At 48.4% G+C, this 18,417-nt stretch overlaps 1 protein-coding gene across 1 annotated transcript in view; it reads right to left on the bottom strand.

Moving 5' to 3' along the window:
* Positions 1–7,881: 7,881 nt before the first annotated feature.
* The window catches only part of PARM1 (prostate androgen-regulated mucin-like protein 1), a 313,841-nt gene continuing 303,305 nt past the window's right edge, over positions 7,882–18,417 (bottom strand). Inside the window, exon 4 of the mRNA XM_069630569.1 lies at positions 7,882–10,035. Within this exon, the coding sequence (XP_069486670.1) occupies positions 9,951–10,035 (85 nt within the window). The 3' untranslated portion in view covers positions 7,882–9,950. The remainder of the gene's footprint in view (positions 10,036–18,417) is intronic.

The raw sequence follows: 18,417 nt of genomic DNA, 5'->3' as shown, positions 1-18,417 counted from the left end.
ATCGAAAAATGTTCCATTGAATTTTTTCCACCGAAAAAATGAGCATCGAATGCATATTTTTGTGGGGTAAAAGGTTAATTTTGTTTGGGGTGTGTTTTGAAGGGTTAAAAACGGGGGGTTGCAGGGAACCCCCCCCAAAAAAATGCATTCGATGCACATTTTTTTGTTGGAAAAAATTCGATGGTACTTATCTTTGATGGAAAAAATTCGATGGAAAGACATGTAACAGTCATAGAGGCCGCAGCATGCAAGCATGTGAGAAAAAAAAAATATTCGCGGTAACTTGGCCCAGTATCATTCAAACACATCTTACTTTTTTGAAATTATATTATCTCTTACCGTTGTAGCAGTCATCTGGCATTTGAATTATGCAAAAAGCAGGACACGTGTAAATTGTGTCACGCATAGAACCTACTAACAGGCCGATTCATGGAATTCCTCACAAAAGTGTCGCACGCGGCTGGCGCACAGCGTGCCCGTGCGAATGTCTGCGCCAGCCGCGTGCGATAAAATCAATTCCCGCGCACAGCGTATTCATGGATTCTCGCCTCCAAAAGCAGACGTGGCGCAGAGTGACGCAGCGACCTTGCAGCAGCACCAGTTACGCCCCCAAGAACGCCCTCGCGCAAGGAAAAGCCATCAAGATCGCAAAACCATCGCAAAGGGCTGCGCCAACCCTGTGCCAGTTTACCGGACTGGCAAACAGCAAACGCAAAGCGGGGAACGTGTATTACGGGTTTCGGGAAGCGTGTGCGTGTATTTCAGAGGTGCGCGAGAAGTTTCACACGTGATTGTCCTGTGCGCGTGTATTTCAGGGGTGCGTGAGAAGTTCCACACGTGATCGGGCCTGGGGGAGCGTGTGCGTGTATTTCAGAGGTGCACGAGAAGTTCCACACGCGATTGGCCTGGGCGCGTGTATTTCAGAGGTGCGCGAGAAGTTCCACACGCGACTGGCCTGGGCGCGTGTATTTCAGAGGTGCGCGAGAAGTTCCACACGCGATTGGCCTGGGCGTGTGTATTTCAGAGGTGCGCGAGAAGTTTCACGCGCGATTGGCCTGTGCGCGTGTATTTCAGGGGTGTGCGAGAAGTTCCACACGCGATGGGGCCTGGGGGAGCGTGTGCGTGTATTTCAGAGGTGCGCGAGAAGCTCACACGCGATTCCAGCAGGGTACGTGTATTTCAGGGGTGCGCGAGAATTTTCACACGCAATTTCAGCAGGGTACGTGTATTTCAGGGGTGCGCGAGAATTTTCACACGCGATTTCAGCAGGGTACGTGTATTTCAGGTGTGCGCGAGAATTTTCACACGTGATTTCAGCAGGGTACGTGTATTTCAGGGGTGCGCGAGAATTTTCACACGCAATTTCAGCAGGGTACGTGTATTTCAGAGGTGCGCGAGAAGTTCCACACGCGATTTAAGCAGGGTACGTGTATTTCAGGGGTGCCGGGGAGTCCTACATGTGATTTGGCAGTGTGGGTCCTCCCAGGTGTTCTCTGTACACCCTCCACGGCCCCTGCAGGCAGCCCACACCACAGTGGACTACCCTGCATCCCTGGTCATGTCCCGCAGGCAGCCCACCCAACATGGGCATGCCCCCCAGCAAAGGCACATGTCTCCTTGCACTAATGATCACCAACTCATGTCCCCTTGCACCCCCACCCCCAGAATTGCGGGGCACCTGCCAGCAGGCCCCAACTCATGTTCCCCAGCCAACATGTCATCACAATCTAGATCCCTGGTCCCTATGGTCAGCCTCCAAATGCAAAACACCTACCCGAGTATTGCATCCACCCACTCAGAAATGGCAATTACATGACAGAACACCAATTGCAAGTTTCGAAACAAACACATGTCCCTCACATACACCCAATGGGTGTCAGTGAATCTCAAAACCCATATCATGATATGCATGAAACCAATGAGATGATACTACACATTGAAGTTCGATAAAAAAAATGTATTAAAGGAAACATAAATAGATTCAAAAATAAAGAAACAGAAATGGGAATGTACAAAAATGAAAAGAAGCATGTCCGTGAAAAAAAGCAAAACCAAAAATCATAATCCAAAATAATGGTGTCCAAAGTCACTGTCCACAAAAGCAAATCCAATGGGAAATAATAATTGAAAGCCATTTCTCCATGGGTAAATTGTGAAAGAAAAATTAAATCCAACAGTGAACTATGTACAGACGAACAAGCCAGGGTCCATTATCCCAACAAAAGAAATGAAACCTATCTAACAACACTAACTAATAAAATAAACTATATACAAAAATGTGGGCAATGTCCAAAAGGTCCAAAATAAATCAAAAAACAAAGGAAATCTAACACTACCTACATAACTATGTACAAGGGCAACGGGCTAGTCTGACGGCTCACTTTTGGATGTCCCAGCCCAGGGCATCATCGAACTCCTGCTCAATGTCCCAGAGGCGGTCCTCCTCCATGGCCCCGAGGGTCCGCAGGGCCGTCGATGTGTCCACCTCCAACCCCCTGCGGATTGCCTCGAGGCACTCGGCCCGCCTCAGGGCCTTCCGCATGGAGTTCTCCGCCCTGACCATTGTGAGCCGTGCCTCTTCCGCCCGCTGCCGCTCCGCATCTATGGCGTGGCCCAACCGCTGCCACACGGAAGACACTCTCTGTCCTGGGTCCTCCTGCCCTCCGGCCGATGCCTGCCCCTCCGATGTTGAAGGCCCTGAGCCTTCATGGCTCCCACCACGTTGCTGCTGCTGCTGTGACTCTGCCCGTGCACTGCCTCCTGCTGCCTGCACATCCTCCGCCGGCTGGGGTGCAGTCGTTGATGTGGCCACCCCTGCTGGACGTCCGACTCCCGACTGTGGCAGGGATGCCTCCTCCACCAGCCTGGCCGCACCGTCAGAGGCAGCTCCACAGGGCACCCAGATGACTGATGGGTGGGAAGATGGCACGGAGGACGACAGGCGCGTAGGGGGTTCAGTTGAGGAGGGGGTAGTAGCAAGCCCCATCAAACAGAGGAATCCGGCCTGGGTGACCTGTCCCAGCAGGCTGACGTGGTCAATGAGCCATTCGAGATGACGTGCAGTCTCCTCATGAAAAGACTGCAGGTCACCTCGCATGGCCCATTGACGCAACGCCACACCAGTCAGGACAGGCTCAACCCGGACCCGGATAGCCACGTCCGCAGGCAGAGGAAGGCCAGTTGTCGTTTGCTCATCCCCTGCCTGAAAATGGGTCTGGACGTAGGCATCCCTGCTGGTGCAAGATGATGCAGGGACAGGATCAGGGACAGGATTGCACACAGGCACCTCCGCGGCGGCCTGTGCTGCCTCCTGTCCCTGGTCCTGCACTGCACCACTAGCACCAGTGGGATCCCCACCTCCAGACCCCGTCTCTGTTGCTTGCACGGCCTCCTCCTCCACCAAACCCCCCACCAACCTGGATGACTCCGTGCCATCTTCCCCCGTTGGGCCCTGTGGGGTCCCAGCTGCTCCTTTTGCTGCCGAGGAGTCCAATTCCAACCTCCGCCTCTTGGACCCCCCCCCGGCAGCTGCGGCCTGGGACGCGGCACCGGACTCCTCACTCCTCGACGAGATGACAACATGGGAGGGGAGCCGGGCCTTGCGTCTCTGGCTGGCGGTGGGATCCCCGCCGCTGTGCTCCACAGCACCTTCTCCGCCCTCTTCATCAGTTGACGCTGCAGACAGGGAGAAATAAAACACAGGCATCAGGGCACTGTACAATGGACACATACACACATGACAGTTGTACATGAGTGGCATTGGCAAACCTCAGACATGCCATCACAATCCCCAACACACATGTCATTTCAACTCGCACACATGAGCCATACCACAGCCATATCGCAACTGCCAGCACCATCCATACCCATACAACAGCATGAGCAGGCAAAGCTGAGCCAGACATCACATGCAACACAGGAAGTGCACCACACATGTACACACACCACCACACGTGCATGCATGTGTACACCTCTGCCAAGTGTCGCAGTGTTCAGATGGGCATCCATGTCACATCTGCCAATCAGGCTTCCACATCCCGCTGTCACATGCATCCATGTTGCATCACTGTTGCACCCTTGTCAAATACACACAAATGCACATGTACACAGTGCTGATACATGCAGCTGAAAACAACATACATGCGTGACATCACAGACATGTCTACTTACATACACATTCATCCAAACATGTGTGCCCACACAACTGCATTTGGCATGCAAGCCTACACACACAAGCACCATCCATGTCTCACACATTACAACCCTCGCATGTGTTAGCCCCACGGCCCTGTACACCCCCACTCATACTCGACCCCATACAAACAGATGTGCAACCTGCACACTACTGAAACATCACCACACGCACAGCTCACAATCAGGATGCATGTACACTTACCGCTCGACTCCAGACGGGTCTGCCTCTCAAGGACCTGGACGTGGAGCGCTGGGGATATGCGTTCCAGGACCCTCATCTGATCTTCTGACAAGTGGCCCCGGCGCCCCTTGGCATCCGCTGCCTTCAAGAGGCGCCGGGCCTTGTACAGGGTCTTGGACCTGAAGACCTCCCAGCGCTTCTTGACATGTTGGAAGTCGCGGACTGTCACCCCCTCCGTGTTGATGGCAGTCACGATGTCAGTCCAGATCCGAGTCCATCCTTCCTTGTCGGCGCGGGAACTTCCGAAGAGGGCATTATACTGCCCCAGGACTTGCTCCACCAGGACACCAACTTCGGTGGCACTGAAGCTGGTGCCCCTGTGCCTCTCTGGCCGGGGGTTGTCAGTGGTGCCAGATGTTGCAGTGCCCGACATGACAACCCCAGAGGCAGAAGTGGGTGGGCAACTGGGTCCTGGGGCTGGGCTGTGGAGCGATGGAATCCCAGTCGGGAGTCTTCGGTTCCAGCAGGGGTGGTCACAGCAACAGCACCCCTGGCTGATGTGCAGGCAGCAAATGGCAGGGCACGTGGGCAGCAGGCAGCAGCAGATGTCAGGTGGGAGCGTGCTCGGGGCTCTGGGGGGCAGTAGTTTGGCCTTCTGGGCAGGAGCGTGGTCTTCCGTGTGCTTACGCGTGGCCAGCTTGATACAGAGTGATTTGGCACATGAAAATTCTGCACATCAGCGTGTAATTCGAGGAAAGGCCCTTAGCGCGTATGCGCGTCAGCACGCATACGCGATTCCATTGGACCAAAGGCCCTTAGCGCGTATGCGCGTCTGTGACGTATCGCGCACGGGTGTTGCTTTTCGTGGGGTGCGGTGCGTGTGTTTTTCAGGCGTTGGGGTTCACACGCTATCACTTCACAGCGGGTGGGTGTTGGCCTTGCGTTCTTCTACACGCAAGGCAGACGGGTGAGTGGTACCCTGCTCCCCCAGGCCCGATCGCATGTGAAACCACCCGCAAGCCCCAGAAATACACGTACCCCGCTCCCCCAGGCCTGATTGCGTGTGGAACTTCTCGCGCACCTCTGAAATACACGCGCCCAGGCCAATCGCGTGTGAGAAACTTCTTGCGCACCTCTGGTATACACGCACACGCTCCCCCAGGCCCGATCGCGTGTGAAACTTCTTGCGCACCTCTGAAATACAAGCACACGCTCCCCGAGGCCCAATCGCGTGTGAACTTCTCGCGCACCTCTGAAATACACGCGCCCAGGCCAATCGCGTGTGAAACTTCACGCGCACCTCTGAAATACACGCACACGCTCCCCCAGGCCCAATCGCGTGTGGAACTTCTCGCGCACCTCTGAAATACACGCGCCCAGGCCAATCGCGTGTGGAACTTCTCGCTCACCCCTGAAATACACGCGCCCAGGCTAATCGCGTGTGAGAAACTTCTCGCGCACCTCTGAAATACACGCACACGCTCCCCCAGGCCCGATCGCGTGTAAGCCTTCTCGCGCGTGTAGAACTTTGGGGCACATTTTTTTCCTGCGCAGGGATGCTACCGCCTGCTTTCGTGTGGCGGACATGTATGGGCCTGTGCGCGTCTTTGGCCGTGCGCTGTTTTTCCCTATTCGATTCCATGAATACGTGTTGTAGGCGAGCGTGTGGGCGTTCTGCGCACTTGCCTCCTGTACTTCCCCCGTGACGCCCACATTTTCACGAGTTGTTCCCCATTCTGCGTGTGACGCCCCGTGTTACGCCTACTTTTGTTATGTGCGCCGCGCTATGTGCGAATTCGCTGTGGCCTTATCGCACGGCATTCGATGACCTGTGTGCCAGAGTGCGCCGCGCACTTTTTCAGCGCACATCCCACATTTTGCGCGTGCATGGACTTCCATGAATAGATGTGCGATGTTTTCTGTGCGATAATCGCACTTGCACTGCGATTTTCGCTATTTCACTGCGAATCGCACGTTTTCGCACGCGTGCGCCGTTTTTTCGGCGCACATTAATTCCATGAATCGGCCTGTAAATATCGCACTTCTATTAGCAACCTAGTTTGATGCACGAGTTCAGCAGTTCCCTCTCAATCCATCCCTGCAATAAACACACACAAACGGGTACACATATTTCCATCTACACACACTTTTTCTGAGGACAGCGCAAAGGCCAAACAAAACAATGCAAATAAGCACTTTACTGAAATGGAAATGGCGACGTGTGTGCCCAGATCTACTAAATAAGGAGGGCGGGTTGAGGAAATGGTGGACGATACCGTTTCACCATAGACTCAGAAAAACAAAATTAAGTTCCCTCAAGAGTTTGTAGTTTATGACCTACACATTTTTCTGGACAAGGCTTTTTTTCTTGTACTGATGTGGAGGTCGTAAAGAAGGCCCACTGGACACTTTTGTTGTGCCAAATTACTTTATTCAAAGAAGCGTAATGCTCCATACATCCAATGGCACCAGGGGAGGGAAAGCACTGTGCAAGAACAGTCGCCATAGCTCTCTTTATTTCTCTTCCTAGCTTAGTGGCGTGGTGGTGTAATGGCGACGTCCATGTTTAAAGGAGAAGACGCTACAGATGGTTAATTGGTTGTAGCACTATTTAGCAACTTAACTTATGGAAATGAAAAGAGGTGCCAATGTTCAATACTAGCCTGTTCAAAGAGCCAACCAGGGGCAACACTTTTGTCGTGGAAGCTATAAAACGCAGAGAAACACAGGTTCGAATCCCAGGTACCTAGAATAAAGCAACGTTATAAAAGAACAAGTATTATGTCATCCTGATAAAGACCAGCCTCCTGTCGCAGCATAGTACCAGGAGTCTGTGGCAAATCCCCTTCTTCTCCGCCCCCGGACTCACCCAGGGTCCTAGGCACAAGATGTTGTCTGCTGCAGTCTCGAAGCTGTTTATTCCCAAAGAAAGTAAGCACCGACCCATTGCAGTGTAAATTCTTGATGAAGTAGTGGAACTATGTTCCCTGTTGGCCTGCTCCGCCCCCCACAAACCCCATCACCGCACACCCTCCCACGCAAAATACAAACCCCCAAACAAATGCGCCCGCTGCTGTTTAAGGGAACGTTCAGTGCACTGTACTGAAGTACAAGTTTCAACTTGTGCCTACAATTTGATTTTAAAACAAAACCATTCCGGAATGGTTTTCAAAATAAATAAAAGTATAGGACCAGTAAAACTTAATTAAAAAAGTAGAGGAGCAGCGCTCACACCCACCACAACCACTGGTCTCAATGTTGGTTAACACAGCCTCCCTTGGCAGACTTTAACGCTGATGCGCTAATAATGGTCCTCCTTAGTCTCGATGGACGACGACGTGGCCTAGTGGCCAACTTACTCGCATTTGCGCTCGCCGATATGTGCATTGTTTGGTAACCCCAGTTTGAGCAACAAAATAAGTGGATGCTTCTTGGAAAATCACGCTGTCTCTTTGTGCCTAAAACAGGAAGTATGTGCCTTTTAAGAACCAATGATCACTTTCCGCTTCCTCTTTGGCATCATTTTATTGTAATGTTTTTTTTACTGTACAATAATTCCTGCAACACAATGAATGTAAAATTAAACATTTAAGCGATGCAATGTGTGTAATCTGTGTGAAAATGAAACCTATTAATACAAAATGTCTATATTTTTCCTTATTGTTTTTCTTTCTTCCCTTTCTTTCCTTCTTTTTTTTGCTTTCTTCTTATTTACCATGTTTTCTCCTCTTCATTCTTCCGGTTTCTGTTCCAGAACAAATTTAAAGACACCCCTTTGATCTGTCCGGCGATACACAGTTGGATGTACACAATGGAAAATAGTCTAGGAAGAGAAAAAAAACAGCACACCTCAGGGGTGAAAGGCCTAAAATATGAAACAACTTTGAATCAGAGTATTCCTCTAAAAGGGTACTGTGGCTGTAGGCGATGCCAGGAGGCAACAGGGTGTGAGCAGAAGCTTGCTGAACCTGCCAACAATAGCAAAATGGCCGCGTCTCCATCAATAAATACCACAGAGACCCCATAACACTTCTTAGGCCTTCTGAACTCCAGCCAGTGAAGTCACAAAAGAGTCTCCACCTGCGTGGGCTTTAGATGGCTTGCTTCACAGTTTCCATCTCATTGTCACAGTGCAAAAATAGCAGACAACCACCAGTGGCATTATAAGGGGGGGGGGAGTTTAGTTGAAACAAAAGAACAAAGGTAGGCAACCTGCTGCTCTCCGTGTGGTTTGGACGACACTGCCCAAGATCCCTCACTATTGACTATGCCGCCCCTAGCATTGATGGAAGGTGTCCAAAACATCTGGCGAGGCAAAGGCTGCAGACGCCTTCCAAAAGACCAATCTGTTTTTGGACATCACAACGTTTGATTTTTGATATATTTTGTATGCATCTTGCGGGTGGGATACGAGGAGCTCAATTCCTATGAGGGATGCATTCCTTTAAAAAGAATGATGGGCGCCTTAATTGGTCCATGCCCGGTTCTTTCTCTGGCACCACAAGCAGCCTCCAACCAGCGACGCTTCGCAGATTGCAAGAAAGAAGCCCTGTCCAAACAAGAACCAGGTCATCCCTTCCCATGCATACATTTGCATGTAAAGGCTATATTGTTTTAAATGAAGCCAAAGTGGCTAGGGGTGCTTCTTGCATCTGGGAAAAGATGCAGACTGCTTCTGTCTGTCTCCTGATTTAATAGTCAAGGAGATGTCACATACGTCCAGATGCATCTATTTTACATATGCATCAGTCAATATTCAATTTAGAACCTGATTATTCATCTGTCAATGTATGATTTGGGCCCACCGACGCATCTGTTGATATAGGATTTGGGCATAGTTACCTGGCAGGCACAATATCTTGACACAATATTAGGAACCATCTAAGTACCAAAATCTAGTTTGTCCTCTGCTAAAAATATTTTGCGGGATTTTCTGTTTAGGATCACTATACATGGCATCCAATTAAATCTGTTGCTGATTTGGGTCCATATTGTGCAAATCGTACCTTTTTACTCTTTCCATAACCTCCCTGGCCTTACATGATTTTGCATAGCTTCTATCTGGTAATGTTTCCACATGCTATCGAGCGCCATTGGCGTGGCTTGGCTTTGAAATTGGCTAAAAAAATAATGAAACGCATAGTGTACCATCCCTCATGTTTTACAAATCTTGCTTGATTGCACATGAATTCAGAAAAAAATGTAAAAAATACAATTAAAAGAATGCTAGACGGACTCAGAAGACAAAGTTCCCCCAGACGTTGTTCTGTCTCCAACAATAAAAAATATTAAGCAGAACATAAAACTCAAAGTATATGTTGAAAGTGTCCTCTTCCCCGTTGAGCAATCGTGTTCACCATACATTGCGCTTGGTCCTTGTTCAGGCAAGATTCATCTTGACTCCCCCCATTACCGTAGCCAGTTGTGAAACAAAGAAGTGAACAATGTTAAAGGTGCAACACGGCTTGGCACTTCAATCCACCATGGATGGGGTCTGGTCAACTGTGATTTAACAAGGCAAACACCATTGGGAATTAAATAGCAGTGTCCTGATCTGTTTGGTGTGTCCTCATTCTTAGGAGTCATCGTAGAGAGGATTATTGTAATTGCCCCAGGAGCCATAGTCGTGATCGTCCACCAGTCTTCCATATGAAGAATGTCTGTGGAAAGAAAGAAAGGACAACATTAGTCGAGAACGAAAAAAACAAAACACACATTAATTTGTCAGCAGTATATTTCTCTATAGGGTGACTAACATGATAAAGTACATCGCAGCTCTTCCTACCGTCCCCTCAACCAGTGGAATAAAGAAAATAATAAGAGAAAATAGAGGCATGAGGCATGAGGCATGGCAAAGGTTGCATGGTTGAGAAAAGAAATCACAGACTCAATGGTGGGTTGTTCCAAATAGCACCCGCTTCCCCACAAAGAGATGGAAGAACCAGAAAGAGTCACATAGGCCAATTTGATACTAGTTCCTATGTTTAGGTGTGGGGTGAGCAGGCACCTGTCAAGAACACAGCATTGGGACGAATGAGGAATGCGCACCAGATCATGCTCACAGCGGCATAAAAGTCCACTGATAAGGATGCACACTGTATGCCCCGTGCCACCACTCTTAGGTTGAAGGCAAGGGGGATCCCGTTTTTAGCCCCTTTGTCAAATCAGTTTGCCAACATACGACAAAAAAAACAGAGATACCTGGGGACTCGCATACCACCATGGAATAGTTAAGGCAGCATCAGGAAGGAACCAAAGCTTGCACATTAGTATGTGTCGTCTCAGCCAATCGTATGTGTAGTCAGCACCAGCCCACAACACTTCTATTTCCTCTCCTATCAGACATATTATTTAGAGCCCGACAAAGGCAAAAGAAGGTCTATCAATCATCTATTTTATCAATTTAGGCCGGCCGAGGAGGCCACAACAGCCACCATCACTAGGATTCGGAACTGTCGAGGGAGGCCTACTATAGGACTGATGTTCTCAAAATGGGTGAATATTATCTATTTCTTATTTGTTACATATATACAGGAAGCGGGAGGGTGATTCTTTTGGTAGGGCTCAAACAATGTTGCCTATTTGAAGTGTTGGAGACTTCCACTTAGCACATGCAAACGATCCAACAGAAAAGCCCAGGTACTCTGCCATGTTCTTGTTGTTATCAAAAGCCCAGATATGTACACCGCTGCAATACAAGAGGTACTTGATACCTACACCATATGCCATGTAATGCCTGCACAGGTCCCTCTATTCTCCCTATCTGCCAGGTGTTGCCATAACATGTACAGGAATTCAACCCATATCACAGGTGTTGCTCTCAGTTACCCGGGTGCCCGTGGCAATTTCCAAGTAATAATATCATGTGCCTGGGTGCTGACATCATTGCCACCAGATGAGCCGATATTCACACCATTGTAAGGTATTGTCATCAAATGCTCATGCCTTCGCTTGGAATTGTCATTTAATGGCCATGTACTTGAAGCATTGACAGCGATTGTCATCAAATGGCAAGGTGTTCACACCATTGTTAGTAATTGCCCACAAACCTGGAGGCACTCACATCATGACCCAGGTATTGGCATAGAATGTATAGGCACTCAGGCCGCTGTCAAGAATTGCTGACAAAGTCCTAGGTACTCACCCTATTGTCTGGATGGCCATAAAATGCAAGTTTGTCACCCCATTCTCATGGAAACACATCCATTGCTCAGGTAACTGCCAGGGTATACCCCCCACACCTCAACCAAAGGTGGCCAGCGTGTTCGTTATGTTGGTGCAGGGGAGGGGAGTGCAGCCTCCCTGCCCTCTCTCCATGCCAGACCCCTCCACGGTCCCCTGCGCAGGGACTTGGAAATGGTCACAGGACCAGATAAAAAAAAAAAACAGGAAAGCTTGTGTACATGTTGTCGCTTGAAACTTTATATTTTGCATGGTACTGCCGAGGGGAATTCCCACAATACGTGTTGTTTAGGGTTTATGCTGGAGCATTCATTCTTAGTAGCCATTTCCAGCAGTCGGCTCGGATGGCGGCTGAGGGGGGGGGCGTAGATAGAAGGAGGGGGGTAGATAGAATCTGAGACGCTGCATTAGTACAAACCGTTTTAAGAAATGTAGGTTATGTTTGACCAAGATTTTCCAGATGTAAAATATAGATTTCAAATCTGCATACGTAATCAACATGCATGCATGTGCCATGAACATGTGGTCTTCTCAACATGCTGCTATGTAAAATGTACGTGAATATTTAAAGACCTGTAATGTATGCCTACCTATAGACACAGATTGCAGGCGTTACCTGTGCAATTCCTTCCCGCAGTCAGTCTTTCCCTCGCTACACCATTGTAATTTGAAAGACCCATGAGGTAGTACTCACCACCCCAAACTCTTTTTTTAGTCGATTACACAAGGATTTTACCACAAGAGCAGGCGTCTGCTATAAGATGAGCGCACCATACCTGGCCCGGCTCCAAATTAGGCTTTTGAATGAAATAACTATGGGACGATACTAATACCTGCCCTAGGATACTAGCATATCATTGCAATAAATGGCAAAAAAAGATTGTGTTACCTCTCTGTGTGATGAAAACAGCTGGTAAATGACACTGACACATGGTGTCCCAAAAAAAAACATGTTTTTATTTCGTGGGTGCTCATGCGTTCCAAAGTAAGACTGGGTGCAGACTCGGAAATAATTAATTCTGTCACAGGATCAGCACCATGGGTCACGTGATGGAAATGAAGGCTCAAGGCGCTCAGGGGAGAGCTCCTCAAGCCCTGGAACTGAACGCCATTAAACAAATAAACTTGAAGCTACGTACATTTTAGTTGTCACCGTGCAGAGTCTGTGGGGTGGGGAGAGAAGCAAACACTCCATGATGGGCAAATAATGCTTACACAGCAAAGAACCAGAGGCCGGAAGCGGAACTGCAGACACGGCAAGATTGCTGGTGCAGACGAGCGCTGAGTCTGGTGGAGCGTGGACCTTGGACCCCCGGCCGTGGCTGCAGTCATATGCAAGCTAGTCTGGAAAGGCTCCTTAGAACATTCCAGAGATAGCGTGGTAGCACAATAGGCTTAAATGGTGCAGGTGAGTGGGAGAAGAGTCTAGGTGCTACGATGTAAGAAGTGTAGGTGTAAGAGAAGGAGATGAATGGGAAAGACGTAACTCTTCTTGGAGGAGTTGCTTGGTCCCAGACGGAAACCATGAGCCCAGCCCCGGCCAGTGACACTAAAATTGCTTAATTACCACGACAGAGACTTATTGCTAAGAACAGCGAGAGAAGCTGGGCAGGTAAAGGTCAAGAACATGACCCTGCAGTTTTTTCCTCGACTTCAGCTCAGGAGACAAGGAAGCCTGTACGTAGTTTTAGGGGATTAAAAAACTGCTGCGTCACAAAGCTGTTGACTACTCAATGCTCTTTCCTGCAAAGCAAAATTAAAAATAACTTGCAATGGCAAAAAAACACTTTTATACAAATACTGAGCAGGCCATGAGGTTTGGGTCAGGCTGACACATCTATAAGCAGTCTAGGTCTAAACCTCCCTAATAAGGCATAGCACCAAGTAGGAAATATGCTAGCATATGCTATGAAATTGCAGTTTTCCTCATCCCTATAAGGTTGAAAATCCCCTATTTATGACATAACATGTGACTTAACCATATACAGAATGGGCACGCAGGTTGACCAGCATAAAGCAGACAGTCCCCATAGGGATCTCACTCACTTTGCACTGCAAAGTGCAAATGTGAAGAAGGGCAAAAGGCAAGGTACACACTTGTACGCCGCCTTTTGCCCTTTACATTTGCAGCCTGCAATGCAAATGTCTAAAATTTGGTGGCAGGGACCCGCTTACGTTACAGTCCATACATAACAGGTCCCCACCGCCAAATTACACATTTCAGGAGCTCATTCATGAAAGCATGTATGCCTCCTTTTGCCCTTCACATTTACACTCTGCAAAGCAAAGTGTGTAAAGGCTTTCTGGAATGCTGGCGTGCCAGGCAGCGTTTACTTTTGATTGTGAACACTGCTTGCCATGCTGCAGAAGATGGTGGAGAAGGTGGTGGAAACGCAAGTTGCATTCGACCCCTCCTTTCTGACCTACAGATGATTGAAAATGGGAGGCAGGTGGATAACGTTAATGGAAAGCTTAAAAGCCTTATACAAGGGTTTTAAACGTTCCATTAACCTTACGCCCACATTGAGCATGATCCCTATAGTATTTTAGTCTGGCTGGAATGCCTCAACCAACTCTTATGGGAAACCTTTGAGATATCTCTGTTGCTATCTTTTGGTTACCTCTACTCTGGGGCCGCTCGTGAAATGGCTTTTCTTGGATATCCTCTCCTCATCAGATGGCAGGTCAGTAATCAGTTTGTACATGTTATTGTTGTCCATCTCCTCACTTTCTCGGTTCTCCTTCTCCAACCCTTGAACCCTCTGGCTCTGTCTTCTTGTCTTTATAAACCAACTACAGCAATTCCTTGTTACTCTGCCATGTCCATCTTCAGCCATTAGCTTAGATCCCCATTTCTCTGTAACCATGAAGGGATTTGCTTCGTAGGAGAGGCACAGCTTGTTCCCCTGGTTGCTAGAGTAGGTTACTACCTAATCCCCTTCCACCATTTTTGTTTTCTTTAGACCTCTTCTGGCAGTTTCGTTGCAGTTTAGCTCTATTTGAAACAGCCTCACACAGCTTGTATTCATCTGTACTATTGATCTTGATTTATGCTCCGGGAATGATGGAACGCCCTTTCCTGGTCCACAGAGCCACTGGAGGGGCTACTCCAGTGATGATGTGGTTCGATACATCATGAGGAATGACGACAGTGGGCTTTTGAGGGCTTCCCCTTGTCCATATGTCATGCGGAATGCTATGTTGAGGGAACTCATAAAGCTTTCAGTGTTTGCGTTGTTTCGGGCCAGTAGGGGGTTATTCTTTTGTGGGTATTTCCATAAAACTCCTTCCCCTGGAATGGCGGTCCATTGTCACATCTTATTGTCTCAAGTATGCCGTGTGCTGTTAATAGATCCCCCAGTACGAGTCCACCTCCTTAGCCTCTCTGGAAGAGATGAACTTCACCTGCGGGTACCTGGAAGATTTGTCTAGTACTATGACAAAATGCCTTGACTGTAGTACGGTCCTGAAGTCCATGCTCGAGTCCTTCCATGGGCTATTACTCTTCTCTGGGCATTTGATGGTGCCCTTTGTGGAGTGCTTGATGTTTGGCACCATTTGCATCCTTGTAGGGAAGAGCATATTACTTTTTCCAGATCAGGGAACCAGGATTTCTTTCTCAGTCTGGCCTTGGTTTTTGGTTTTATTTACACCGTGATGGCATGTATGGGCTGGTTTGATTACTGTTGACATGAGATCTGTAGGAATAATTAAGCAGGAGTCAAGCAACAGTACCCCTTCAGCTCCTGCATGTAACTCCATAGGTCTTGAAGGAATGCTTTGGAGGCTGGTGTTCTACCACTGCGTTCTGACAGAAAACTGCAGCACGGTCTTGCCCGAAGCTGTTACAATAAAATCTGCATGCCCAGATGTTTTGGTAATAGCGTTTACAATATCCTGTAGGGACATGGTTTTGGGTACCAAGGCCCTTGTGATTACTCTTACGTGTTCCTCTACATCCTCATTAACAGATGTTTCTGGCATTTGCCGTTTGATGCCTTGATAAATAATCATGGAATGTTCTAGGCCTGCCCTGAATTGCATTGAAACTCTGTAATCCTGAAGTTGGAGCACTCGTCGCTTCTGTCGGATGGGTGGGGTCTTGGCGCCTAGCATGATTGGCAGGATTTGTTTGCAGATGGTAACTACTGTGACTGGTCTGCTGAAAATATAAAGATGCAAATGTTTGCAACCCCACAGCACATCCAATACCGCCTTCTCGATTTTGGGAGTACAATTGTTTTAAGGGGGTTAAGGCTTTGCTCCTATGTTATGCTATTGGCCTTGTTAACCCATCTTCGTCTTGCTGGATTAGTACTGCGCTGAGGCCTGTGTGTTGGAACACTTTAGCTGACGAATATACTCCAAAGCTCAACCTTTTATGCTGAAAAAGGGCAATGTGAGATGTGAAAGTTGCTGTTGTCCTTGAGTCTTTGACTAGGGGTACCTGGTGGTAACCTGATTTTCGATCTAATGTGGAGAAAATGGAAGATACCTGCAAATCCGTAGTAATGTTATATAGCATGAGTGTAGGGAGCCTCTTGCTCCAGGTGGGCCAGTTGGGTAGCTGCTTGTTTACACAATTGCATACTTCTTTTGGATTCTGAGTTTTGTTCACTACCACTATCGGGGAAACCCATGGAGTGGGTCCATGTAGCTTCTCAGTAATGTCCTCCACCTCAAGCTGTTTCATTGCTGCTTCAACCTTCTTTCGCATGTGAAGGGGAATTCGACAATGTGGCAGTGGCTGCGCTGTCTGGTCGATACGAAGCAGAACGTCCTGCTCTTTCAGACAGCCGATCCCTTTAAATAGTTGCTGATATGACTTGAGTGTAAAGTGCTCCTTCGGAGAGTAACAGTCGAGGTCCTCTGGAGGTGAAGTATTTTCAGTGGGGCAAGATTAGGATTAGAATGCAGATGTCGGAATTGCTTGAGCGATGACATTCACTGATGCTCCGGTCTCTATGAGCACTGCTGTCACGCTGTGTAAACATTTCCAACCTTTCGATCTAAAGGTCCCATCAGGTTTCTTATGTAGCATGCAATCCATGGATGTCAAATTCCATGACCAGACATCTATGGAACGGCTTACTTATGTTGTGCTTTAACATGAAGTGTAGCTAGTCACTTGGATGTGGGGGGGGGGCCTTGTCCTTGAGGACGACACTCCAGTCCTCCAGTTGAGGCCATGTGCAGTCGGGTGTATAGTCTACCTCTCTTGGGATGCGTACCACCATTTGGTGGTAGTTGAATCCCCTTATTGGTTCCATAGAATGTGAGGCCTACATGTCCCCTGTCTTCTCTCCCTTGGGATTGTTTTCCTCTTTGCTTTTTGGTGGGCGTTGAAGTGCTGCACGAGCGCCCTGTGAGGGCCGCAACCTATATTCTCACCTTCTGCCCTTAGTTCCAGGCCTTGCCGTCCTACAAGGCATCTGCTCTATGTGTCTGATCGTGAAGGTTATCATCAATGATTGCCTGCATATAACTCCGCTGCTGGGTCTGCTGCCCTCCTTGGCCAACAGTTGCTATATCGCTGATACAATAGATCACTGGGAAACGCAGCATGGGACGCGGTGCACATACCGAAATACCACAGAGAGCAGTGTTATGCATATAAACAAGTTGGAGACCGTGTTTGCTGTTACAGGCTCCGCTCGTGCACTGCCCTGCGTGCCGAAGTAACGTCTCCTTTATTCGAGCAACGCTGTAACATAGCTGGTCTACGGCTCCTTAAAGGGAACACACCACAAGCAGGGGACTGATTGGAAACTGATTACACCCCTGTAACAGGCGGGTCTCTTTATTCTCTTCGCCAGATGGCTAGACGCCACTGTGACGGGGGTTGGGTTATCTCGCCACACAATGCACAACCTAAATTACTGTACAGAATGTAATCTTTGGATTGCTATTCTAACTCAAGAATCCTTAATCTAAATATGTTGAAAATAAAGACTATTTGTTGCCTGTATCTTTATGCTTAGCCAGAGCAACGCAATGTACAATGCTAACAATTCTGATGTTTGCTTGCTTTATAACTGTTGCCCACCATCAATATCCAGTCGTTTAGTACTAGTAACATTCAATTTATCCAAAAACCGAGACAGGGACTTTGCTTTTCGCCAAAACCGGGACATGGTTTTAAAGTAAAAACACCCTCGGGACTGGCGGACAGAGGGCGTAATTCCGGGGCTGTCCAGGCAAAACCGGTACGTCTGGTCACCCTAAGCAGAGGGGTCCTTTAAGGGACTAAAGAAAACAAATACATGCATGAGCAGCTCTCAGCAAACTTCCCAGGGACACACGCCTTCCATAACTTTCATGGATGCTAACAACATAGGAGTCAAAAGCTGCACGAGACCAGTGACCCCAAAGAGTCAGTGATTTGAGGCTTCTGATTTTGGCTGGCGGGCGGTCGCTGGGGAGGAGAGGCCTTTTCGTGTCCCCCAAAGCATTGAACTATGTTGCTATCAGCAGCGAGTGGCGGGACCGCTATATTTAGAGCAGCTGCGGCTGCTTTAGCCGATAGATCGAGGCTGTGTTTGTATCTCCTTTCCATGTGTACACATCCGTCCGCGGGCGAAGGGTTCCTGCGCCACCTGCTAGCCGCGTGATTTGTGTAGGCAATAGTAAACAACAATTTGTGAAACGACTTTTGTGCTGTTCCGGCAGTGCAGTAGAAGGCACACGGTGCTTTTCACTCTGCAGAACAATTCCATTTACCTCAGATTTTCTTAGAAGTTTCTGAACTTGCTTGCAATTCCCTGACTGTTCGGGCTTGTTATATAACATCTCCTAACAGTCTTTTCTTGCCTAGGTGGGTTCTGCTAATAGCTTTGTTTTGATGGCATTCCTGGATTAGA

Source organism: Ambystoma mexicanum, chromosome 6q (genome assembly GCF_040938575.1).
Source record: "Ambystoma mexicanum isolate Mex_15411 chromosome 6q, UKY_AmexF1_1, whole genome shotgun sequence".
Taxonomy (NCBI): domain Eukaryota; kingdom Metazoa; phylum Chordata; class Amphibia; order Caudata; family Ambystomatidae; genus Ambystoma; species Ambystoma mexicanum.
The sequence above is the reverse complement of the archived record's forward strand: the minus strand, read 5'-3'. Positions and strand labels throughout refer to the sequence as shown.